This window comes from Cetorhinus maximus, chromosome 10 (genome assembly GCF_964194155.1).
Source record: "Cetorhinus maximus chromosome 10, sCetMax3.hap1.1, whole genome shotgun sequence".
Taxonomy (NCBI): domain Eukaryota; kingdom Metazoa; phylum Chordata; class Chondrichthyes; order Lamniformes; family Cetorhinidae; genus Cetorhinus; species Cetorhinus maximus.
Window position 1 is genome coordinate 77087864 of NC_135888.1, and position 26855 is coordinate 77114718.

The 26855-nt window shown below is 40.7% G+C and overlaps 1 protein-coding gene across 1 annotated transcript in view; it reads right to left on the reverse strand.

Annotated features, from left to right (window-relative positions):
* The window catches only part of LOC144685771 (uncharacterized), a 219738-nt gene that overhangs the window by 75722 nt on the left and 117161 nt on the right, over positions 1–26855 (reverse strand). The window contains exons 12-15 of the mRNA XM_078550630.1: positions 25773–25894; positions 19943–20030; positions 12417–12529; positions 6425–6541 (exon numbers count right to left, since the gene is read on the reverse strand). Of these exons, the coding sequence (XP_078406756.1) occupies positions 6425–6541; positions 12417–12529; positions 19943–20030; positions 25773–25894 (440 nt within the window). The remainder of the gene's footprint in view (positions 1–6424; positions 6542–12416; positions 12530–19942; positions 20031–25772; positions 25895–26855) is intronic.

The window sequence follows — 26855 nt, forward strand, 5'->3', positions numbered from 1 at the left end:
CTGGCTGCTGGTGCGAAGCAGTCGTCTAATCCAGCAACTGCTGTGCCAACATGATGACAGTCCTGTCAAGGGTATGCAGCTACACATGGATGCTCATACTCAGTGGATTGATCCAGGCTACTGAGAGAGGTTTGCAACCTTTCCTGGCTATTCTTGCTCCACTTGAGCACTGCTGCACGTGTCTCTCTATGAGATTGGTCAATCTCTCATGGTCAGAGCACATGCAGTTGAGCCCCTGGAACAACGTGAAGCTCACGATGGCGATGGACTCTTCCATTCGCAATCCAAGAGCTCCTACTGCCTCAGGGAACTCTGCCAAATGTCCACACATCTGCTGATTATCTAAAACTGTGCCCCAATGGGTCATCCACACCCTGCTGCCAAGCAGGTAATTCTTGAGGCTCCATGTTCCTGCTGACAGGAGCATGCCGATGACTTTCCTTCCTCCTCCAAGTGGACTATGCACAGATGTCCCTGATGCCACCTTCTGCACTCTGGTGAGGTGGCTTTCACTCTGTGCCACTGACTCTACATGTACATTACATCCCTCCAAAATGTTTATATCTGAATTGTCAGAGTGTGGGCTAGTGTGATGTGATGCTGCCTGCCTGGACATCTTTTCCTCCTCTTGATGCCCAAGGGATGATCTGGCCTAGGGTGGGGCAGGGGTGAGAGGAAGTGGGCAGTTTGGATGACGGTGCAGAGCTGCGACATGTGTGAGACACAAAATAAATTTTTTTTAGGTATAGCCCTTCTCAGTATGAAAGCAGCCTCTGATGCACGCCATTGCCTGTGACCATGCTCACCCTTATAACACAACCCCATGCTTGTGCTCCCTCTCATGCCAAAATCCCCGTGTTCAGTGAATTGACATCAGGACCTCCACAATTACCATCATGCGTCAAGGTAATTTCAACACCATCTTTATCACCTGCTCAGGCACCCTGGCAATCTCCAAGGCCATCTGTTCCATGGGATGGATGCATCTCAGCCAGGCTGACCCATCCGCAATCTGGGTCATCTCTGCACGTTTTCCACCCTTTTTGACTACAACATCAACATGAATTTATGCTAGCTTGACATATAGTGCATGTAGGGATATTGCTCTTCACTGTGTCTTTGCATCAGTGTTCATTCAAATGTGTTTTGTGAACATCTACATGAGTTGTGTACACGTACAAGGCTCAATGTTGAAGCAGAGGTATGTGCCATGTCTTGCACCTTAGCTGCAGCACACAGATATGACCGTTTGCTTACAGCTGTGTGTGGATGAGCCAAGCTACTCACCTTGCTGGAACACAGTAAGTCATTGAACCTTTTCCTGTACTGGTTTATTTTCTCCTCTTAAAATGGACCTGTACGGCACACGAAATTCAGGCTGTCTAATAAACTGGATAGCTTTCTTGAGGATTAGATCTTCCTTCACTTGCATGTTTGAGAGTGTGCTGTCTGCTACTCTTACAACTATTCTATACCTGTTAAGTTCGGATTTTAGGTCTTCGTATTCACAGCCTTCAGCTATCCGTTACAGGTCATTAATGAATGAACCGACAGGTTCTCCTGGCTGCTGGACCATTATAAATGATCTCTTTTAAGGATTTTGTTATTCCTAAAGTTAAAATAAACATCAAATAATGTTAGCACTTCTTCAGTTTAGCAGATGATTCATTGATTCCTTAGCTAGCAATAATGTCGTCCACTCTGGGGCCTACCCAATAAAGCAATGTGACAGCTTGTTGAGTTTGTCTTTTTATCTAGACCTGAAGCAATCATGTATCAAGGAATCGTTTTCTCCAAAGTCCCCAGTTATGTGGTTGATCTGGGCCTTGGTTAAGTCCAAATTATCTATGGATTTCTGATCCATAGTTTAAAATTTTGAAGTATAGGTTTAGCTTTAAGAAGTTGCTGAAATTCAGGATGGCACTACTGTTCATTTGAAGACAAAGGGTTTTCCTAAGCTTGCCGATTTTGGCGGGCTCCTGTTGCAATGGTGTTCGCACTCAGCCTTGAAAAAATTTTAAACAATGGCTGTTTGGATCGACTAGCTGCAGACTTCGCTGTTTCAGCACCATGCTTTAAGTTCGCAAAAGCATCAAATCCTGGCCTTTAAAGCTGATTCTTTAGTTGCAATTCTTCCAAACTAACCAATTGACTACTCCCCCTCCACACCACCCAAGAGTGAGCTCGGACGCCACGTGTTTAGGCACCAACTTGGGAATCTGGTTTTTCCAACGGAGTTTTTGAAACAGCAATTTCTGACCACTGAACTATTTAAAAGTTTCTCTTTTCTACTTCTCGAACATACAAACAAGGAGCAGGAGTAGGCCATTCGGCCCCTCAAGCCTGCTCTGCCATTTAATAAGACCATGGCTGGTCTGACAGTAACTTCAAATCTGCATCCTGCCGACCGCCGATAGCCTATTATCCCCTTGCTTACCAAGAATCTATACACCTCTGCCTTAAAAATATTCAAAGCCTCTGCTTCCACTGTCTTTTCAGGAAGATGACTCCTCAAACTTACGACCCTCAGAAAAAAATTTGCCTAATCTCCATTTTAAATGGGCGACCTCTTACTTTTAAACAGTGACCCCAAGTTCTAGATTCTCCCACAAAAGAGGAAACATCCTCTCCACATACACCCTGTCAAGACCCCGCAGCATCTTATATGTTTCAATCAAGTTGCTCCTTACTCTTGTAAACTCCAACGGATACAAGCTTAGCCTGTCCAACCTTTCCGCATAAGACAACCCGCTCATTCCAGGTATTAGCTTGGTAAACCTTCTCTGAACTGCTTCCAACGCATTTACACCCTTCCTTAAATAAGGTGACCAATACTGTACATAAGAACTCCAGATGTGGTCAAACTAGTGCTTTGTATAACTGAAGCATAACCTCCCTGCTTTTGTATTCAATTCCCCTCGCAATAAATGATAACATTCTATTAGCTTTCCTAATTACTTGTTGTACCTGCATATTAGCCTTTTGCGATTCATGCACTAAGACAACCGGATCCGTCTGCATTTCAGAGCTCTGAAATCGCTCACAATTTAGATAATATGCTTCTCATTTATTCTTCCTGTCAAAGTGGACAATTTCACATTTTCCCACATTATACTCCATTTGCCAGATCTTTGCCCACTCACTTAACCTATCTAAATTTTTTTGTAGCCTCCTTTTGTCCTCTTCACAACTTACTTTCCTACCTATCTGTGTCATCAGCAAATTTGGCAACTATCCCATCCATCCAAGTCATTTACATAAATTGTAAACAGTTGAGATCCCTGTGGCACATCACTTATTACATCTTGCCAACCTGAAAAAGACCCATTTATGCTCCCTGTTAGCCAGCCAATCTTCTACCCATACCAATATGTTACCCCCAGTACTATGAACTTTTATTTTCCATAATAACCTTTGGCGTGACACTTTATCAAATGCCTTCTGGAAATCTAAGTACAGTACATCCACTGGTTCCCCTTTATCCACAGCATGATTCCCCTTTCACAAAACCATGCTGACTCTGATTACCTTGAACTTATCCAAGTGCCCTGCTATAGCTCCTTTATTAATAGCTTCCAGCATTTTCCCTATGACAGGTGTTAGCTAACTGGCTTGTAGTTTCCCATTCTGTCTCTCTCCCTTTTTGAATAATGCTATCTTTACATTTGCTATCTTCCAATCTTATAGGACCTTCCCTGAATCTAGGGAGTTTTGGAAAATTAAAACCAATGCATCAACCATTTCACTAGCCACTTCTTCTCAGACCCTAGGATGAAGTCCATCAGGACCCAGGCACTTGTCAGCTCCAACAATTTACTCAGTACCACTTCTCTGGTGACTGTAATTTTCCTGAGTTCCTCCCTCCCTTCTATTTCCTGATTTTTAGCTGCCTCTGGGATGTTACTTGCATCTTCTATAGTGAAGATTGGTGCAAAATACCTGTTTAATTCAACTACCATTTCCTTGTTTTCCATAATCAATTCTCCAGACTCACTTCCTATAGGGCCAACGCTCACTTTGTTAACTCGTTCCTTTTTAAAATATTTATAGAAACTCTTACTATCTGTTTTTATATTTCTGGCTAGTTTTCTCTCGTACGCTAATTTTTCCCTCCTTATTAACCTTTTAGACATCCTTTGCTGTTCCTTATATTCTGTCCAATCTTCTGGCCTTCCACCTATCTTTGCACAATTATATACTTTTTCTTTAAGTTTGATACTAACTTTAACCTTTCTAGTTAACCACAGATGGTACGTCCATCCCTTAGACTTTTTCTTACTCATTGGAATGTATCTATTCTGAAATATCACCTTAAATGTTTACCACTGCATCTCTATTGACCTATCCCTTAATGTAATTTGCCAATTCACTTCAGCCAGCTCTGCTTTCATGCCCTCATAATTGCCCTTATTTAAGTTTAAAATCATAGTCACGGACCCAGTGATGATTGATAAGGTGTGGTGGAGAAACTGGTTCTGTGCAAATGCTTGGTGCTATGTATGTTGAGTCTGCTGTAGCATGTTGTGCTCCACGGCCACTGACAGCCCAACTCGTTTCCTCCCTCTTAGTGACACTGTCATGCCGTGATAGTGTGTAGCTATGAGGAACCTGGTCAAGGCTCAACAGTATGGGCACTTACTGATGGATAGGTGGCAAGAGGTCAAGTAGATAGGATAAGGAGCATGGCCGTGTTCATCATTCATCCACCCGCTGGGTCTTGGCAGCTAATTATATGACTGCAGTGTCTTGTGAATCCACTACATGTTTTCAATGGCTCAGTAGAGTACACTCTGATTAAGCAGCAACAATGACAATTTCCCCATAGGGAAAGCCCATGATGGGACATCTGTTCCAGGGTCAGCTAACAGTTGGGCACTCACCTGACAAGGCAATGATGTATCCTCTGAGGCACAAGGACTTCACCATTGATGACCTACCTCTCAGATGGGCCTGTACCAGGCCTGCCTCCGACCAATCACAACTTCAGCTGGGCGGGGCAGCTTGCCCTGACTCCTACTCTAGCCTGCCACACCACCCTACGTCCCCCCACCCCCGACCAAATATTGGGCAGATGTTTTTAGAGGTTAGGTTCTCAGAGCCATGGATTCTTCTGTCTCTCTGCACCAGACCCAGGAGAAAGAAATCTGGGCCTAAGGGGATGAAAATTTATAAAATGAAAGAAGTTGACATTTTTATTAGCTAAAAGTCCGAGGTTGTTCTGAATCTACCAATCTTTGCTAGGTGAGAAGCAGCACAACATTACCCTCAGTGTTTCATGTGTAGGGAGAAAGAGGTAAAAAAATAAAAAATCTAATCACATTTCCTGATTGGAAACTCTTTCTAGCCGCCACTGTTAAAGGGCGATCTCAAAGTTTTTCAGACACCTGACATTTACTTTATTCTACACATTAGAAATACAACATACTACAAGGTAGGTTAAAAGTGAACTTATTTCATTGTTTTACACTGCAAGTAGTGCACATGTTTAATGTTTTTCTCCAGCATTTGGTACTTGCTGATTGATTTTATCTTGGATACATGCAGATTGACTTTATCTTGGTTACACCTTACAATTTAGTACTTGCCTAGTTTACAGAATGGATATTTGCATAGCCAACTGGTGAGCTGCAGGGGTGCAGAAGGCCCCTGCAGCTCACCAGTTGGCTATGCAAATATCCATATCGTCAACCAACTTCTAATGGCCCTGCAGCAGTGCCAAATGTGCCTGTTGTTGTATTCACTATGGTCTCAGTGCCAGTTTCTGTTAGTTTTTCATGGCAACATGATGGCAGAGAACAGTTGAGAGTACTAACTTGCTGGTTGTGAGCTGTAACATGCATGCCATTGGTAGAGGATATCTACTTACAATGTCAAACTGATTTATGCAAGAGGGCAACAATAACATTTATAGTTAAATTAAGTTTTTCTTTTCATCTGCTTTTCAACCCTTTTTAGCAAAAAATACACAGCTGCATAAACAGACTTCCATTACTCATTAACTGCCCAAGTAGCATTAAAGTATCTTTACTGTAAGATAGTCATGATTAACGTTTTTCATTACTGTATTAAAATCACAGTCTCAGAGATCACACTTTTCAAAGGGGAACATTACTGTGATTTTGTTAGCTGGTCCATTAGATTAGAAAATAGCACAGTTGTTCTTTGAAATGGTGTCACAGGATCTGTTAAGTTCGCCTGAGAGCGCTGATTAGGGCCTCAGTTTAACGTCTCATCCTAAAGATGGCACCTCCAACAAGTGCAGCACTCCCTCAGAACTGTACTGGAGTGTCAGCCTAGGTTCTTGTGCTCAAGTCTCTAAAGTGGAACTGAAACACACAACTTTCTCAATCATACACATGAGAGCCATCAACTGTGCTATGACTAACACAGTGCACAGCACTACCAGCAACTTCACATAACATACCTGACAGACATTTTCTTTCTTTGCAGCCCCTCCACCACGCTCCACTTGTGACTTCCTTGATGTTGATAAAAATATATCTAAGTCGTTTTCATCAGCAGAGTCTGGCTGAGTATCATTCTATATGATTGTATAGGATGATGACCATAAAAAATATAAAAAGGAACAATTAAGTGACTTTTTTACTTCTCATTTACAAATGGTAGAATGACAACAATTTTGGCGCAAAACATAGTTTGTTTCAATTCCTGAGGTAACAAAGGATCATTATGTGTTTGATTATAATCCAAACAGAAATCTCTCTATGGTACACATTACAATTAAATGAATGCCTTGTCCTTTTTGGAAGCTTATCACCAAAGGACATGGAAACAATCAATTTGGAATTTTTCTTTTTAAGGATAAACATGGAGAGTTAACGCTGGTAAAAAAAATAGTTAAATGCTTTCTTGATCCCAGTGGCAGTGCACAAACTAAAACATTTAGATTTCTATTGACAGAATCGGCTGTTTTAAAGCCTGAAATGCATTACAGCACTGACAGGTAGGGAAAAATAGTCATTCAACGTAACAGAAAAGCAAGATTTGGTAGTAGTTTTAAAAATAATATGGAGGTTGCTCATTATTGTAATGCACTCATATGCGGAGGCCAATAATGTGGAATAAGTATGTTTAGTAGTCTACATCTACATGCATGAAATAGCCAATCTTGCACAATAATGCACGGTTATTATTCATTGATACTACGGGCGCATCTCCTGACATTACCAGCCACAGGATACAGCTGGAAGTAGGGAGAGAAGAATCCATCTTTGCCTCCTCCTGAGGTCCCCAGCATTACTGATGCTGGTCTACATACAATTCAATTCACTTCATGTGATATCAGGAAATGGCTGAAGGCACTGGATACAGCTAAGGCTTTGAATGCTAACAACATCCTGGCTGCGGTACTGAAGACATGCACCAGAATCAGCTATGTTCCCAGCCAAGTTATTCCAGTACAGTTACAACTCTGTAATCTATCTGACAATGTGGAAAATTGCTGAGATATGTCCTGTACATAAAATAAAGGACAAATCTAATCTGGGCCACAAACTGAACCATCAGTTTACTCTCATTGAAGTGATGAAAGGTGTTATCGACAGTGCTATCAAGAACAGGGTTTGAGCAAGTAGCTAGATGTAAGTAAAGGTGTTGTGCATTGTACTTAACCTCCAGGATTATCCTGGAGTAGGAGAAGGATTTGGCCATAGAGAGGGAAAAACATTAGCTGATGCATCACTGTGAAATAAAGAGGTAATGATCCCAAAGGGACCACATTCTCAGCCCAGGTTCTCCAGGCTGCCCCCCACCCCCCCTCTATACTATCTCATACTATTCTATACTCTCGTTATACTCTCAATACTATTCAGATTCTTAATACTGCCACCTCTTAGCTCCTTGTCTTATCAGAATCATTAAAGGGGCTCCAACATTTGTAGCTGCTTGACACAACTGAATGGCTTGCTAGACCATTTCAGAGGACATATTTCTGTGGATCTGGTGTTGCATATTGGCCAGACTGGGTAACGGCAGTAGATTTTCTTCCCTGGACAATCGTGAACCAGACGGGCTTTTATGACGATCCAATAGCTTCATGTTTACCATTACAGATACTAACTTTTTATTCCTCATTTACTCAACTAATAGAATTTAAATTCCCCAGCTGTTATGGTGGGATTTGACTTGTGACTCTAGATCAATAGTCCAGGCCTCTGGATTACTATTCAAGGAACATTATCACTTGTGCTACCCTACCCAATTCTCATTGAATATACTTCTTATGCTGCTCCTATACCCAAGGCTCCTCACCCCAAAGACCCAAGCTTCCCCTCTTTCTTTCATTGTGCTCTCACTCATTAACATTGCTTCCTGGTCCTAAATCCGAGGAACTTTTTCTACTTTTATTCCCATGTAATCCCTCTTCTCAGCCCTGCCACACACTGAAACCATTGTACCAGGCCCCTTATATCACAGGACCCGACTCCTCCCAAAGTTCAGCACTCACCCCACTATGAAATTACAGTGCCCTTCTGTTACTACACCCCTCGTAGTTTATCTATACCATGGGATCCCTACCCTTTCTCCATATTACAACCAATCCCCAGCATCCATATTACTGCCACAACCCAGTTTTCACAGTGCATAATCTTGTTCACAGTATTTGAAAGCAACTCTACTACTCCAAAATGCAACACCAGGTACCATCTTCCCATGAGTGCCATGGCCTGTAGCACATCCCTACTTTCTACTCAGACCATAGAATGCTACTCTCATTACTCTTGAATCATGTGACCCCTCTCTAATTTTCTCATAAGAACATGGGAATGTACAGGACTAGGTCAGATCATGGTGGTCCAGGAAAATCATACACTGCAAAACCTCTCATTCGGTATTAGATTTTTGTCAAGGCATCTATCAAACTTTCTTACATTTTTTCAACTAAATATTCCCCACTGACTTTTTTAGAAAGTCATTCCATACATTCAGCACCCTTCAAATAGTTAAATCTTGAACCAGTTTTCTTTTAAAATTTCAGGCTATACCCAGTGATTGTAGAATGTATGATTGTGTTAAACATACTGGTTAATTGTGTCTCGGCCTTTCTCCCATGTAAGCATTCCCAGCTTTTGCAGCCTCTCTTAATAAAAAGATGTCTAATCCCAACTTTCTTCTGCAATCTCTCCAAAGTGTGATTTTTTTCCCATATGCCAGAAAACCCTTCCTGACCTCTTACACACCTATAAACTGCCCAACCAAATTCTCACATACAGTAACCAAGATTTATCACCCTCCGTAATATATGCTTTAATATAAAAAAAACCTCATATTTATTTTCCCTCACTATTCTCTCTTTAATATTCATCCCAACTCTCTCTCTTGTTTGCATCACATCCCACTAATATGTTTGCTCTCATTTCTTAACTCTCTTCAACAGTTAGATCCTCTAATCTTTCATACATCTTTACCATGCATTAACTACCAATCGTTTTCCTCCTCACCATTGTCATGCTCTCTGCCACTAATTCTTTCATCCTTAGTGTATTCCATGTTCTACAGCTTCTGTGCTCACTTAAAGGTTCTCTGATTTTTATTTTTCCTGTCACTTACTGAGTAGGGTACAACTCTACCGAGTTGTTTTTTTCAAACAGAACAGATTGCGCTACTTTCTCATTTCCCCGATTATTCTTTTTTTTTAGAATTAAAGAATAACTGCTGCTTCTTTATGACTTCATTGTTTCCAGTATGCTTTTATTACAGAAAGCTGTTATGCAATTGTTTAGCCTTCCTGCTCTTTTAACTAAAGTTCCATAGCATTTATTGTGTCTTTTTCCCCCTTTTTTAAAGTTTCCTTTCTTTCCATGTTATAGACTAGATTAATAGCTAGATATTACAACGGTGCTTCAGGTCTTAAATCACCTGTAAGCCATGTCACAGAAGATCTAGCTCCATAGTCACTTGGTAGTATAGAACTTGAGTATTGCTGAAAAAAGAGACATGCTGTCAAAGCTTGTACTCATCAGGACAGATGCAAGAATGGCAAATTTCAAAGGGCACAGCAATTTATACTACATGAGAAAAGGGTCCCTGATATGGTCGAGGTGTGCCATGGAGACAACACCTGCGAACTGTTGTTGCCCATGCTTTTGTTTAAGTCAAAAAAAGGGGCACTGCCTGAACATATTCCTCTTGCTTTGTTTAATTTACTTACCCTTGCAAGAGGCTGCATATACAGAAAGGCAAGGATCTGTCCTCTGTAGGCAAAAGGAATATGTCCAGGCATTGTGCCTTTTTTTGAGTTAAACAAAAGCATGGGGAACAAAAGTTCCCTGGTGCATTCTCCATAGCATTCGCCATGGCAACAACTTGACCAATCAGTGTAGTATAAATTGTTGTTCCCTTTGAACTAGCCTTCTTGCAGCTGTCCTGATGGGCTGAATTTTTCCGTCGGTGAGCAAGGGGCAGGGCCCGCTCGCCGACGCGAAAATGACGCGGGATGACGTTGGGGGTTCCCCCCAACGTCATCCCGCCCCATTTAAATCTTCAGGAAGGCGGGGGCACAGCAAGATTAGCTGTCCGCCCGCCGACCTGTCACTGGCCAATTGAGGCCATTGATAGGATAATTAAACCAATTAGAGGACATGCCCGTCCAACCTTGGGTTGGTGGGCAAGCCAGGAGCCCCAACGGGCTTCTGAAAAAACATGAAACCTCATTCACCGGTGGGATGATGTTTCATGTAGGGTTTAAAAAAGTTTATTAAAGTTTTTGTGAAATTTATTAACATGTCCCATCTCGTGTGACATTGTCACATGAGGCGGACATGTTAAGGATTTTTTTATTTTTCTATTTTTAAAGTTTTTTAAATTGTCAGCAATCTGTTTCCTGCACTCTCGCTTTTGGGGAATCATCCCCCGCCTGCACAGGAAGCGCATAGCGCTTCCCAGCGGACGTCATGCTGGGTGGGCCTTAATTGGCCCGCCCACTTAAAATGGCGGCGGGGCCTGCTTCTCTGGTGGGGATCAGCTCCCCCACCGCCCGACAGGCAGAAAATTCTGCCCGATGAGTGCAAGATGAAAAGCTTCGACAGCATGTTTTTTTTGGCAATACTCAAGATCTAGTCCTATTAAATAAAGAAATTACTTTGTTTTATAATTCTTCATAACCAATTATTCCATTGCAGACTCACAATATTAATCAATCAAAATTAATCAATTTCTACTTAAATTATTGAATTTTGACGCTGGTGTCTTTTGATTGTAAATTACATTGTTGCTTTTGCACCCGTTAGCATCTTGGAAATGATATGGGTAATAAGTTCCATCTGTTGCTAATACTTTAATATGAGTTTTGTGCTCTATCCATTACTGACTGCTTAAAGATAACTCTACTACCATACTTCTTGTCATCTGTGCCAGGGATTCCACTAATGCTCCCATGTATGTCACCCCGCCGCCTGTTTCAAAATTGCACCTAAAAATTACTGCTCTCTTCTCATGGGGCAGAATTTTCTGCCTGTCGGGCGGGCTCGACCCAATCACCGGTGGGCACGGAGCCGATCGCTGCCAGCGAAGTGGGCTGCACCGCCATTTTACGTGGGCGGGTCAATTAATGCCCACCCAGTGTGACGTCCGCTGGGAAGCGCTATGCGCTCCCTGTGCGGGTGGGAGGGGGAATCCCTAAAATCGAGAGTACAGTCTTTCGCGCATGCGCACGAAAGAGCACACATCTGCCTGAGGCCAAGTGCAGCCTCAGGGAGATCGCTTCAACTTTTAAAACTATTAAAAATAGAGAAAAGAAAAATCCCATACAATGTCACATGAGTTGGGACGTGTTCATAATTTACAGAACAACTTTATTACAATTTTTAAAACCCTACATGAAACCTCATCCCGTCGCTGGATGAGGTTTCATATATTCTCTATTTGCTGCTGGGACTCCTGGCCGACCCACCAACCTTAAGGTTGGATGCGCAGGTCCTTTAATTGGTTAAATGATCCTGTCAATGGCCTCAAGTGACCACTGACAGGTCGGTGGGCCTGCAGCTGATTTTGCTGCGCCCCCGTCTTCCTGAAAATTTAAATGGGGCGAGGTGACGTTGAGGGTTCCGCCCGACGTCATCCCACGTCATTTTACATGTCGGTGAGCGGGCCCCGCCCCCTGCTTGCCGACAGCAAAATTCTGCCCATAGTTTTTGTTGAAGCTATGTTACTCCCATCTTGGAAATTACATTGTGTGTTCTATCTTTTTGTAACTCCATCTTAAAACTACATTAATGCTTCTCTCTCTTAGGCTCTCCACTCCTATTTATTTAGTCTTCTAACTGTAATCTCTCTTCAGCAACCCCTTAGTATAGCTTTCTAATTCCCTCAGGCCAATTGAGCAATCTGTCTCCAGGAGCCAAGCATGTTGCACATTTGCATCCCCAATTCCAGGGTAACAAATGTAGAAGAAATACCTTTTTATCATTTACAGATCTGAGACGATTCCGCTCCCTATTGGATGCTGATGTTTGTGCAAGTCTCTTCTCATTTTTACAAATTGTTCTTCTGCTTGGGATGCTGTTTTCACCTAAAAAAAGCCAAACTTGTATTAGAAAAAAAGAAAGACATTCAAAATGAATGACAGCTTCAGTCATAAATCAGGTGGAATCAGATTTATACGTATAAGTATTCTGTTAGCTTTCCTGGTCGAATTTTTCATTTCATCTGCTATATGTTGGGTATAATGAATAAAGGGAGCATATATATTTCATGAATGTAACCAATCTGGAGGGAATAAAAGACAAACCACAGAATTATATAAACTCTACATCACAGAAACAGGCTACTTGGCACAACAAACATCCTCCTTACTCCAATCACCCCTTTCCACCTTGCCCCATACCCTTCTATTCCCTTTGTCTTTAAGCATGCATTAAATGTACCAAATTGATTTCAATAAGAAACTTGGTGAATTCATTTTGTTGTCATGAAAGATCATAAGATGATCAAACCTCCGGCTCAATAAGAAGTGTAGAAGAGCTTACCAAGTGCGCACCAAGAAGTCCTAGTAAAACTAAAGCCAATGGGAATCAGGGAAAACTCTGTAGTGGCTGAATTCAAACCTGGCACAAACAAAGATGGTGGACATCAATGGATGCCAATCATCTCAGCTGCAGGACATAGGAGCAACAGTAAGCCATTCAGTCCATCGAGCCTGTTCTGCCATTTAATACGATCATGGCTGATCAGCTACTTCAATACCTTTTCCCCACACTATCCCCATGTCCCTTTATGTCACTGGTATTTAGAAATCGGTCAATCTCTGCTTTAAACATACTCATTGACTGAGCTTCCACAGCTCTTTGGGGTAGAAAATTCCAAAGATTCACAGCCCTCTGAAGGATTCTCAAAATTCCCACATTTTTCATATCATCAACAAGGATATGACTTTTGGACTTTTATAGCAGAGGACCCAACTGCTGAGTTAAGTGTAGAACCCTGCAGACAGGAGGTTAGGTCCATGAAGGCCTGGGACTGGACATGCCCGGGCTTGTTGAGTGCAGTGTGCATTGTTACCTGAAACCTGACGAGAGGAGACAGAATATGCATTCTTCCCTTTAAAACAATCAACCCAGAGAAAGACATCATCTTACACGAAACTAAAGCCCATCAAAATCTTGTGTAAATAATCGCTACTAACTACTAAGGTAGGAAGGCAACAATCAATGCAATTATGCGAACCTATCAATACTCCACATACACAATGGCTTTCAGTTCAACACTAGTTACAGGGACAGGAAGACAACGATAAACATCATGCGAGCCCATTAAAAACGAGACAACAATCACCTGAAGAAGTCCACCAAAATCAGACAAAGAACTAACCTTGATTTGGATTGAGATAAGAAATTCGAAAAAAACAGTATAACTGGGCCACCAGTTACGAAGGAGAGGGGTGAGCAGTTTTGGAGCGGTTGAAGCAGAGTTTAAACAGGGGAGGTAGCTGAGCCAAGCGGAGGGAGGAGATCTGGAGCTTTGCAGGCCCGCAGGCAACATCACAGCGAGGGGCATGGGGTGGCAGGCTCAACCGAAGACAACCAGGCTGGATTCCACAGACCAGGACCACGTGGGGACGGCAGGCCCCAGAGGACACAAAGAGCGTACCCCAAAACTGCAACCGGCTTACCTGACTGGATTTCGAACTGTCAAGGAACCCTGGTTGGTGAGCATGATTCCTGACCTCTCCTATTTCAATTTAGTTAAGTTTTGGGGGTGGGACAAGGGTAAGGGGATTAGTAGCATGATTTTCCCTTGTTATGCCATGTGTTCCCCATTCTTAACTAAGTGTACTTTGTAGGTCTGTATAATCTCAGTGTAATCCTAGTGTTATAAATTCATTTGTGACTTCAATAAACCCAGTATTTTTTCTCTTGCACCAAAACCAGTTGTCTGCTGCACTTTGTCACAACCCCCAAATAAGTCCAAGGTCTAGAACCCAGGGAATGGGAGCAATTTGGACCACTCAGAAGTCAGAGGTGAAGCTGACACACACCACCATCCCCTACACTTCCGAGTAAAAAAAAATTATTCCCATTGCAGTCCTATGGGGCTTTCCCCTTATTTTGAAATTGTGTCCCTGGTCCTAGACTCCCCAACCTTTGAGGTTGACAGCTGTAAATCTGGCACATTTTGTATGTAGTACGCATATATACTTTAATGTCACGTTCGTTGTAACTCTTTAAGGAGTGATGAGTTGGGGCCTGATTTTCTTCATTGCTGGATACAAGCTGGGATAAATAGTGTTGGTAAGCTGCTTAATGATGTTCAAGCAAGTAATCTGTTGCACCCATTGCCCACTGTGCGTCGGTGGTGGAGGGAATGAACGTTTGTGGATGGGATGCCAATTAAATGGGATGCTTTGTCCTGGATGGTGTCAAGCTTGTTGAGTGTTGTTGGAGCCACTGTACACTAACTGGACTATACAGAATTTAGGATAATTAAGGTTTGATTTTAAGTTTCCAAATCTCATATCCCCTTTTGTTTTTCGTCTAATATTTTAGCATCACTGCTTCTTTCACTACTTTTCACCAATTGCGACTCCTCAGATACTGAAGCAGTCGATGTCCAAATCCAGTAAGACTTGGACAATATCTAGGCTTGGGCTGACAAGTGGCACGTAACATTTGTGCCACACAAGTGCCAGGCAATGACCATCTCCAGCAAGAGAGAATCTAACCATCCTCCCTTGACGTTCAGTGGCATTACCATCGCTGAATTCCCCCACTATCAACATACTGTTGACCAGATATTGAACTGGGTTAGCCATATAAAACTGTGGCTACAAAAGCAGGTCAGAGGCTAGAAATCTTGCAGTGAGTAACCCATCTCCTGACTCCCCAAAGCCTGTCCACTATCTACAAGGCACAGGTCAGGAATGTGATGGAATACTCTCCACTTGCCTGGATGACTGCAACTCCAACAACACTCAAGAAGCTTGATACCATCCAGGACAAAACAGCCCGCTTGATTGGCACTGCAGAAGCTCACCAAGCTTCCTTAGATAGTACCATCTAGAAGGACAAGGGCAGTAGGTATATGGGAACACCACCACCTGGAAGTTCTCCTCCAAGCCATTCATTATCCTGACTTGGAAATATATCGGTGTTCCTATGGGTCAAAATCCTGGAACGCCCTCCCTAACAGCATTGTGGATGTACCTACACCACATGGACTGCAGCGGTTCAAGAAGGCAGTTCACCATCACCTACTCAAGGGCAATTAGGGATGGGCAATTAATGCTGGCCCAGCCAGCGAGGCCCACATCCCATGAATGAATTAAAAAAAAAACATTTCCTTTTAAGGCCTCCAAAGCCGTTATTTGTTCTTAAAATAAATAGAAGTGCCACAATTGCAGTCATATGTTGAAGGGAGTGAACATAAAAAATGTTCGGTGTAGATTCGGGAATTATTCCAAGAGTCTTTGCTGTAGAAGTGAAGTATATTCCAATTTAAAGCTTCCCCCAGCAGTGAAAACTGCTCATATACAATGATCCCAACCTTGCAAAAGAAAGAACTATAATTTGGTAGCAAATGGTAATATACTTCCAAAGAGTTAAGTATTTGTTGGAAATTGAAAAGCCTAAAGCCTCAGCTCTGCAGAATACATACACATGGGCTGATTTACAAATATCTCTAGTTCTGTAACACTGTAGGCCTTTTAACATTCACATATGAAAGTACTACTCTCTTTCAAACTTCTGAGGCATTAGATAAAATGAAGGGGCCATGATCACATCAGTCAGAAAGAACTACCAACAATATTATGGATAGGAAAATGAGACAACAAAAGAGGATAGTACTATCACATATAAGATTGGATTGATATATTAATGTGGATAGCGATTTGACTAACAGGAAACAGAGTTGGGATAAATGGGTCATTTTCAACTTGACAAACTGTAACTAGCGGAGTGTGACAGGGGTCAGTGCTAGGGCCTCAACTATTTACGATCTTTATTAATGACTTGGATGAACGGACTGACTGTAATGTAGCCAAATTTGCTAACAATATAAAGATAGTTAGGAAAGCAAGTTGTGAGGAGATACAAAGAGTCTGCCAAGGGTTGTGGCTAAGTTAAGTGAGCAGGCAAAAATTTGGCAGATGGAGTATAATGTGGGAAAATGTGAGGTTGTCCACTTTGGCAGGAAGCATTAAAAAGGATAGAGAGAATGCAGAATGCTGCAGTACAGAGGTATCTAGGTGACTTTGTACCTGAATTGCAAGATTGTATGCAGAGGCAGCAAGTAATTAGGAAGGCAAATGGAATGTTGGACTTTATTGCAAAGGGGATAGAATACAAAAGTAGGAAAGTATTTCTACAACTATACAGGACATTGGTGAGACCATGCTTAAGAGTATTATGCACAGTTTTGGTCTCTTTACTTACGGAAGGATATACTTGCACTGGAAGCAGTTCAGAAGGCTCTCTAGGCTGGTTCCTGGGATAAAGGAGTTGTCTTATGAGGAAAAGTTGAGCAGATTGGGCCTATATTCTTTGAAGTTTAGAAGAATGAAAGGTTATGTTATTAAAATATAAGATTGTGAGGGGGTTTGTCAGGGTAAATGCTGAGAGATTCGCTTCTCATTGGAGAATCCAGAACCGGGGGGCTCACATCTATGACAGAGATGACGAGGAATTTCTTCTCTGAAGGTCATTAGTTTTTGGAATTCCCTTCCCCAAAGAGCAGCATTGAATATAATTAAGTCTAATTTAGACAATTTTTTGATCTACTAGGGAATCAAGGGTTATGGGGGTCAGGCATGAAGTGGCATTAAGGCTAGAATCAGAACAGCTATGATCTTATTGAAAGGCAGAGCAGGCTTGAGAGGTCGGAAGGCTTACTCCTGCTCATATTTCTTATGATCTTATTATCTTCACGGCACATGATGTATGTGGAAGAAAGACGTAAACAATGTTTACTGACTTTTTTGAGAAATATAATTATGTACTTCTAGAGTTCATGGTTGTTTCAAATTTTGGACAGCATTAATACATTTCATAAACAACTCCAGCTGAAATTAAAATTGCTAAATAGTGGGAGATATTATTTTATTAAAGGCATTCTAAGACTATGTTAACCTTTGTCTTCCTAAAGCAACTGTTCTACTGGTGCTGCCATAGCAAAAGAAATACTTGATGAAGCTTAAGGTTACTTATTGTTCCATCAATGTAAACCAATATTCTATTTACATCTACAAAATAGTACTGAGACTCCATTTCAGGCTTGAGGTGGAGAGGATGAAAGGATCAGATTCACTTCTTCCTGTGGCATAAATTTCAGATGCAATTTAAAGGTTGACTTTGTTAGCATACAAAACAGGATAAGTCTTAGTCCACTTATCTTTTCACTGAAATGAGCATGATTGGGAAAGCAATCTTTCAAGTTCAGGATTTCAGATTACAAGAATGTATAGGTTCAGGAGTAGAAAAGGTTCAAAACCTAAGGAACAGTTGGAAGTACAGAACAGGATTGGTTTCCAAACCATTCATGAAACTACATGTAAGTTAGCAATCCTCAAGTGAATCATTCTGAGAACAACTATTAATGCTGCAACATTTTTTGTGATAAGAAGAGGTTTTGAACATGGGTTTAAGGGATATTGAAGAAAACCCAAAACACAAAGGACACAAGAGATCACCATCAGGCAAAGTTCTTCCATTAGTATTCTAAATGTTACTTATGGGAGATTTTCCACATGTCATTAAAGTATCTGTAGAGATGGCTTGGCCTATTGACAGCAATTCTTCCTTTCAGTAACTAAATAGACAAGATAACTCCTGATGGAAATGGAAAAACTAATCCAACAATCAGGTTAGCAGATCTCTCCTATAAGGAAAAGAGGGTGTACCAGAAAGAAAGAGAACCTTGATCTCGAAGGTCAATATTTGTTATAAAATGAATAATATCTTCATTTCTAAATATTCTAGTGAAAATGGAGGGAACGCATATAGAAATTTATACCTATATTAACAATGACAGGCTATCAAGCTACCATCTATGTCACACCCAAGTTCTGAAGCAGTAACAAATTGTACGTTACTTAACATCATAAATAATCCAATCCAGACAGTCCCACTCCTGAAAATCATTTGTCACATCTCTGAATGGATTAGTCCAACAAATGAACCATAAACTGATTTAGGAGGTTTGCTATGTTCTCTACACTGCCTAACTGTTGAATGAAAAGAGTGGTTCCAATACTAATGGTGATCAGTATTTTAACACTAGTGCTGTACAATTAACACATTTCAATTTATTCAGCCTGTTATCTGCTAGGAGATGGGCAGGGCGGCATGGACCAGATGCCAAAAATACAGAGCCAAGCAGGCTGAGATTATTTTAGCAATAGTGGTCTGAAAAAAAATTCTGTTTAGGGTGTACCGCCAGAGGACCAACATTCCTAACTGCTAACTGGCAGTGTTTCAGAGAACTGTGAAAACACAAGTGATTAAGAATCCTCTTCTGTTACTATTTAAATGGCTTCTACCATGAGCAAAGGACAAGCAATGCTAAATTCATTAGAAATATGAACCTTTCTTCTGGGGGATGGGGAACAAATTTTGTACTTTGGGAATGAGAATTGTTGATAAGGAGATAATTTTCCAAAGTAATCCTTAAGTGAATGCCTATAAATAGGATCAAGTTCTGCTATGTCTAACTGAGAGCTCAGTTAGTTGTTCAGAAGCCAAAGACATTGACAGATGCAGAGAGTATTTTTATGTGCTCACCTCTAACACAACACTCTATGGTGACAATATTTTAAAATACATGTGTACATGTGAAGACATTGGCTGCGATGAAAAACAGGCATTTGATAAACACAGAGGTATGAAGGTGAAGCGAAGTATAGTCCATTTGTAGTTCCTATCCTGGACACAGAGCCTCAAACTTCTAATAATTGGGAAAAATTGTGTCATTGAGGTAAGCATCCTTGGCATCGATTGTGGCTAGTTAAAACTCCCAGGTATAGTATTTAAATAATATAAAGCAGAGTAAGAATGTTATACTTTTAGAGAATTTTGTTCCTTGCAAGGTCTAAGTTACAGAGGAATCCTTCCATCACTACAGCAAATAAGAAAGTATCCTGTTTGTAAACAAAAGCAGAACATCACAGGGATGCTACCCAAACATCATACAGTAAGGATTGCAACTTATGCATAAATGCCTGTGGCAAGAAGGGGGGAAATTATTCCGGTAACAAGTTATCAAAATATTTTGAAGAGACTATTATCTTCACTGATTTTTCCTGGAGACCCAGGGATTACTTCTGCAATACATGTAGGATGCTGGAATGAAGAAAGGACAGACCAAAGATCTATGCGAGTAGTATAACATGTTAAAACTTTTGTAGTACTCAAAAGTAACTTTGTTTTTATTTCTTGAAAGCCGCTGCACCTCAATTATTACTGTTAAATGCAATGTGATTACTGCAGCCTACCTGAATGGGACTTGACAGATTGTGGCATAGGACCATTTACTGTGCTTTGAAGCTTCTTTACACATCTGGCTTCAGACTGTAGGGAGGGCTGTAAAGAGAAACATCAATTCAGCCTCAGAGAATTTAGTAACATCAAATTCCAACAGTAAGTAATCAACTGTAGGAATCTTCAAACCAGTCTCAATTCAACATCAGTTTACTTTGACTTGAGCTAGAAAGTGCCCATCCATAATAGAAATGAGCCTCATTCAACCAAAAGGATCTTCCACTTGGATACTAAGCTGAAGTAGCTTGCATCCATACAACTTGGACCGAAACCTATAGATTTGAAGCATATTGATTTGGACTGGTTGTCATCCTCTTGTTTCTAGTTACAGAGCTTGAGTAAAAGCAACTGAGTAGAAGTATAGTGCGAGTTATAGTCCAAGCTAAAAGAACAGTGCATCCCTGCTTACCTGCACAGTGCAATAAGAACCTAAGAGTGAATAACGGATATGTGGAATAGCAAAAGTAAGGACTATCAATTAACTCATTAAGAATTGACCATCTACTTATCAAAAGATAGAATCAGCACTAATCATCAAAGACTGAGGCAAATGATACTTCTTGTCTTAATTAAATTAAAGAACACTTGGTTAGGTTGAGAGGAAAGGCCAGAGGAATCCAATGGTACTAGGTCGTGGTTAGTTAGACAATGGTACAGTACATTTTGATTATCCTTTGCAAGAACAATTCTACAAAGATCAAATTATCAAAGTAAGAGAAAAGGCAGGAATAGCTCTGTGTTGCAAGAGTAAAGTTAGACATCTGTTAGGACTGAGGTACCCAGTTAATCTAAGACGACAGTAGGGAATGATCTCAGCAAGGCATGAAGCATCATTTGCCTCAGTCTTTGATGATCAGTGCTGATTCTATCTTTTGATAAGCAGATGGTCAATTCTTAATGAGTTAATTGATAGTCCTTACTTTTGCTATTCCACATATCCATTATTCTATACAGACGAAATATATCTTCTAATCTCAAGCATTAGTTAGTGGCAATTATAGCTGGAGTTGAATAATCTGTTTAGATTCATATTATTAAAAGTTTCAGGAGAAAGTATGAAGGTTAATTTCAGTGCTTGGGAACAAAGCTTATGAGAATGCTCACAGAACTGAACATATTTTCACTGGAGGAACAATAAAGATTCAAATGCAATATTGATCATGTTAAATCCTAACATGTTTCTCCACCCACAAGTTTCTTGATTATAGCTCCAAGTCAGGATGGTGTGTGGTTTAGGCAGGAACTTGCAGGTGGTGCTATTCCAATACGTCAGCTGCCTTTATCCTTATGGGTGGCAGAAGTCAAGGGTTTCAAAGGTGCTGACAAAGGAGGCTTGGCGAGTCGCCGCAACGTGTATTGTATATGGTACACACTGCTGCCACTGTGCACTGGTGGTGGAGGGAGTGAATGTTTAAAGTATTGGATGGGGTGCCGGTCAAGTGGACTGCTTTGTCCTGTAGCCACAGTCATCTAGACAAGTGTAGACTCCATCACAGTCTTGATTTGTGTCTTGTAGATCGTATGTAGCCCTTGGAGAGTCAGGTGGTGAGTTATTCACCACAGAATTCTCAGCCTTTGATCTGTCACAGTAGTTATGTGGCTCATCCAGTTAAGTTTCTGGTCAATGGTAATAGCTCCAAGGATGTGAATGGTTACACCCTCAACTCATCTAAAAGGTTTCTGCATCTGCACCTCAAGTGCCGTAACCTGCAGGGCTCCAGACCAAATGCTGGAAAGTGGGATTAGGCTCGTTTTTCAGATGGCACAGACATGTGGCCTCTCTCTGTGCCGTAAACTTTCTATGGTTCTATTTCTATGATTCTATACACAGTTATAGGCAAAATCAGACCACATGTCAGAAATCTTGATTAAACTGGAGAGTGCCCTCAGCAGATCCCACATCGAGTACTACTCAGGACAAGCCATTTGACTGATCCTTACTGTCAGTGGAATAAGTTATGAGGAAAGATTGAAGAAACAGGGGACTTTTCGACTGAAAGAAAACATTAGACAAGTGATATTTTAGACACGTGTTAGAAAGCAGCACAAAGGAAATAAATTCAGAACATCACTTCTAATTCAACCAGGACATTAGGGCAAAAAGGGGCAGAATTAAATTGTATAAGGAAAATTTTGAAATAATATAGTGACGTTCTACTTCACATCAAGCAGTTAACATATAGAATGGACTTCTGGATAGAATATCGACACAAAAACCCTGAAATAATTTAATAATTGGCTGATACTAGAGTGTGGTGGGGGGTGGGAAGAGTGGGATGGATAAAAGGAGTGGTGGGGGCTGGGGGGGGGGTGGGAAATCACTGAATATGACCATCCACTGGCTATTTCTATAAGTCTAGGGAAGGTAGCAATGATAAATGACTGTTGGTGTGTGGAAACGGCTTAAAATGTTTTCTTTTTGGACTTTTCTGCAATCCTGGCATAAATGCTTGGCTAAGGGATTCAGCGGCAGAAGAGCCAAAGTAGGAGCAGAAGTGGGTCTTGTGAGCTGACTGTAACTGGATGTTGAAGACAAGTCAACCATCGAAATTAGGTCAATAAATGAGAACCTATGTCAACACCTGTTCCTTTATGGGTTCCTTACACATTAAGAGTATTCTGTCCAACAAAAGAAATGTTTTTGCAATAATCTACATTTCTCAGCACCTGCCACTGTTAAATAAATGGAGTGCATAAATGTCAGACTCTAATTCATCAAAGCCCCTTTAGAGGTTCATCAGAGATAGAAAATTTGTAGTCATTCTGGTCAAAGGCATAATAGCATCAAATTGTGCAGCTCTACTGTATTTTGATTACAAACTCTATACAGTAACTCTGTGCAGTCACTCTGGATCCTCACAGGCAGGTCTTAACCCAGGACTGATACAGAGGGATACAATATAAATTAGTAAACAGTTGTACCTTCAAAAATAATACCTACTCCTGCTACATGTTCTCAATTTCAAGATGCGTTTTTTTCCCTCATTTGCTGTTACATTTTCTTTCAGTATCAGGTCCAGATGAAAGTGAAGGGTTTATTTTAAAATCCTGTCTTTTGTTTTTCTTTTATTGTGTGTAGTAGTAGGAGCCATTAAGTAGGAGCAAGCACAGATCAGTTTATCAAAATCAGAAATTAATTAGGCAAATCTGACCAGAACAATTGTGAAGATCTGCATTATGTTTTTGGGTCTTTACTGTGTCTCTTACTCAGAACTTCTTGGATTCTTCATTTTAAATTACTCCGATAGGTGAGTTTTAACTTCTAAAAGTTTCAAAAAGAATCTTCACTGGTCCTAATATCTAGGTAGGTTTCTGATGGACATCCCACAAGAAAACCTTTCTACAAGCTGCTTTCATTGCTGGACCTATCCTGTGCCATCACAGGAACTTTCTTCCGCCCTTCAAAAGTGTCAGAGTATCAACATATATCTCAGATTTAAACTAGCAAGCAAGTCTGAATAAAAGCTAAACGAGTATATCGAATACGTATATACTTACGAAAGATATAGACCTAGAAATCACATTATACCCGAAAATGGGAGCAGAGGGGACAGGACAGACTGGGTGAACCACTTAATACCAATGGAGGCAGCATGCGCTATCAATATCGATAACAAATGACACCTTCTCTAGCACAGCAGTCATGGAAGCCCAGTGTGTAAGTTGCTATAGTGTATCCCTAAGATGGAAGATCAGACAGTTGCCACGTTTGCTTTGGGCCCAATTTTGAAGGGGCTCTCTCAGGACAACAGTATGACTACACCCCAATGAGCCACTCCACCACTACCCTTGCTGGTGTCACTCATCCTGCCAGTCCAGATTTCTCCAGCCCACATAGAGATGGTGCAATCTCCAACCAGGCACTCTAGGCCCACAGTTAGTTGAGGCCACTTTGGAAGCACCTTAGAGGGGCACATGGATAGGAAAAGGATTGTACAAGGATGATTTAAAAAAAATCAATGATAATATGATTTCTTCAATAAATTTCTTTTTAGATCTGTATTTGGTGCTGCTATTTGTCTTTGTAATGAAGTGAGGCCAAGATCGATAACTTTGGAGTAAATGAGGGCAGTTGGATGATGGTTGTAATTATAAGAAAAATGATAATGATTTTGGGACCTTTGGTGAATGAGAAATGGGATGGCTGTCTTAGTTGAAGCACTCCTTGATTAACTTCTCCCTGGAGGCTCAGGCATTAGGTGTTCTGGTGAGTGCTGCCTCTCCTCCTCCTGCTGCACTTGTTGTTGCTTAGGAATTTTCAGGGTTTAGGTCAACAGATAGGCAAACGCCAAACTGTGTCATCTGTTGTAAGGACACCAAAGGGCTGGCAGAAATAGGTAAATTAAGTCAACTGTAGCCTGAAATCATGTGTTAGCCACTGTTCAGTTGATAGGTTGCAGGTTTTAATCCCGCTCCAGGACACAAACACAAAAATTGAGACTGACACTTCAATACAGTACCGAGGGTGCGCTACATCTTTGGAGCTGCCATCTTTTGGATGAGACATTAAACCGAAGACTAGTTTGCCTTGTCAGGTGGATGTTAAATATCCCTAGCACTATTTCAAAGAAAAGCAAGGGAGTTATCCTCAGTGTGCTGATCAATATATATTCCTCAATCAACATCATGAAAGAGATTACCTGGTTATTATCATATTACTGGTTGTGGGAGCTTGCTGTGCACAAATTGCTTGGCCTGTTTCCTATATTTTGACACTCACTATACTTCAATAATAATTCATTTGCGGTAAAGCGCTTTGAGATGCCTCCATACCATCTCCCCTCCTCTCGTCCTCGCATGCCGTTCCCCCAACATTCCTATATGCTCCCTCCCCGCTTCCCATGCCATCCATCCCCATATACAATTTCCAAATATTCTTGCATGTAGAATGCTATTATGATAATGCACATGAATAATAGTTCCAAGAGTGCTGGGGAATTAGTTGTATGTGCACATTCAGTGGAAGGCCATATTAAGATTTACTTCAACAGTATTAAGCATCTTCATTTGCTTTTACTATTATGCTGGTTTTCATGAACCCTTTTGTACTTCTCAGCATAGTATCCACACAACTACCTCATGTAGTACCATCTTTACTTCAGCAGCCATAAAACGGTAGATCAATTGGTTGCTAGACTGCTCTATCACATGTCTGCAAACTGATGCCTGCACATTGGCTTTCCTTTAGTTTTTATATGTCATTTGTTGGTGCTCTATCCTTCAAACTTAGCAAATGCTGCCAGCATGTTCAAATACCTTTCAGCCTTTCCCAAGCCTGCAAAGATTTTTTTTCTATTCTAACACTTCCTTTAAAGTGTCCACATGGTCTGCACAGATCCAAATCTGGTAATTATGGTAATGGGCTGATTGCAAAATGAACACTAACAACAGACTTCAGCTTGGGTGAGGTTGGCATCTAAAAGTCTGTGGGTAAATGGTGTCCCTATCTGAAAATCTACTGCACCAATTTCATAAAACCACTGCTCAAGGCTGGCATCAACATTACAGTACAACAATTTACAAAGTACTATGATGTTGTCATACTCTTGTTTTTGCTGCTTTGCGACATGAGTTTTGGAAATGATAACCCTCCATCTAATGCAAAAATGTACTATAACAATACAATTTATGTGATAGGTTTCACATGACCGTAGCCCACAAAATTCATAGTAAGAGCCTTAAGGATTTGAAGAATCTTGCACCACTGCCAAACTTATGATCTTTCCCAAATGCTCAATTTGTGAAACATTTAAAAAAAAGATTTTTAAAAAGTCAGGCACATGCCTTTAACAAGCGACGATGGTCTTGTTTGAATTTCTTCTTTGGGATAAAAAGCTGATCAAAATCTTCTGTTGATTCTAACAGTTTCTTAGTTGGTTTTCTTTGACGTTTTCCTTCAGAATTTTCTGTAACAGAGTAAATAGGACACTAATAAATAACTTTTCTCTATCACCTTGAAACTGAGTGAAACTTGAAAACTGACAGTACAAAAGGAGCCAATTGATTTAACTGTTCATAGGGAAAATATTAAAATTTACATATTTTCCAGTGTGAAAATTTGACATGATTATACCCAAGATGCTAGATTCTTGATAATTCATCATCCAAAAAACAAAACAGAATGTGGAAAAATTATATAATTGCTTTGATTTACAATGAAAACAACAGATGTAGTGCTCTTGACATAACAGAGCTTACCTTAGAGGAGGGTCACTTTACACTTGGGACAGTCCTGTGACTTATGACCCCATTGAGGGAAGCTCCATGCTGGGAATACAACTTTCCTGACTTTGCAAGATCATAGCTTTGACATTAGCAGAGATTGTATGTCAAATACCTCTCTATAACTATAGATCAAGTACCTTTAAGTTTATCTTTCTTGCAAAAATATACCCCGCATATGATGACTAAGATGAATTGAACAACTAGAAGAAAAATCCATCCCTAACAGGTTTTTCCAATTGCAATCCCTAATATTCACATTTTGCATCCCACAGAAATGATTCTTCAAAGAATGCAAAAGGTTTCAGGCATCTTCGCTAAGTCAAGAGAGCAAACGAAACCACCATCAATATGGATTTTCATAATGCTTGGTGCAATTGCTGGATCTAAAGGTAGAATAGAGGTGGAAGCCAAACAGCTACAGTTGTGATTGCAGTATTAGCCTACAAAATGTTTCAATTTCCAATTCTAAGCCTTCAAATTAGAAAATTTCTGGAAGCCAACAATATTATAACCTCCAAATGCTGAAATCCCTGCTTTCTAAATTGGTCCTGTCAACAGCCATACCATCAGTTAGAAATGCTGGGGGCTGCTCACAATCTAGGTATTCAGCACAGGAACAAGTCATTTGGGTCATCTTGTCTG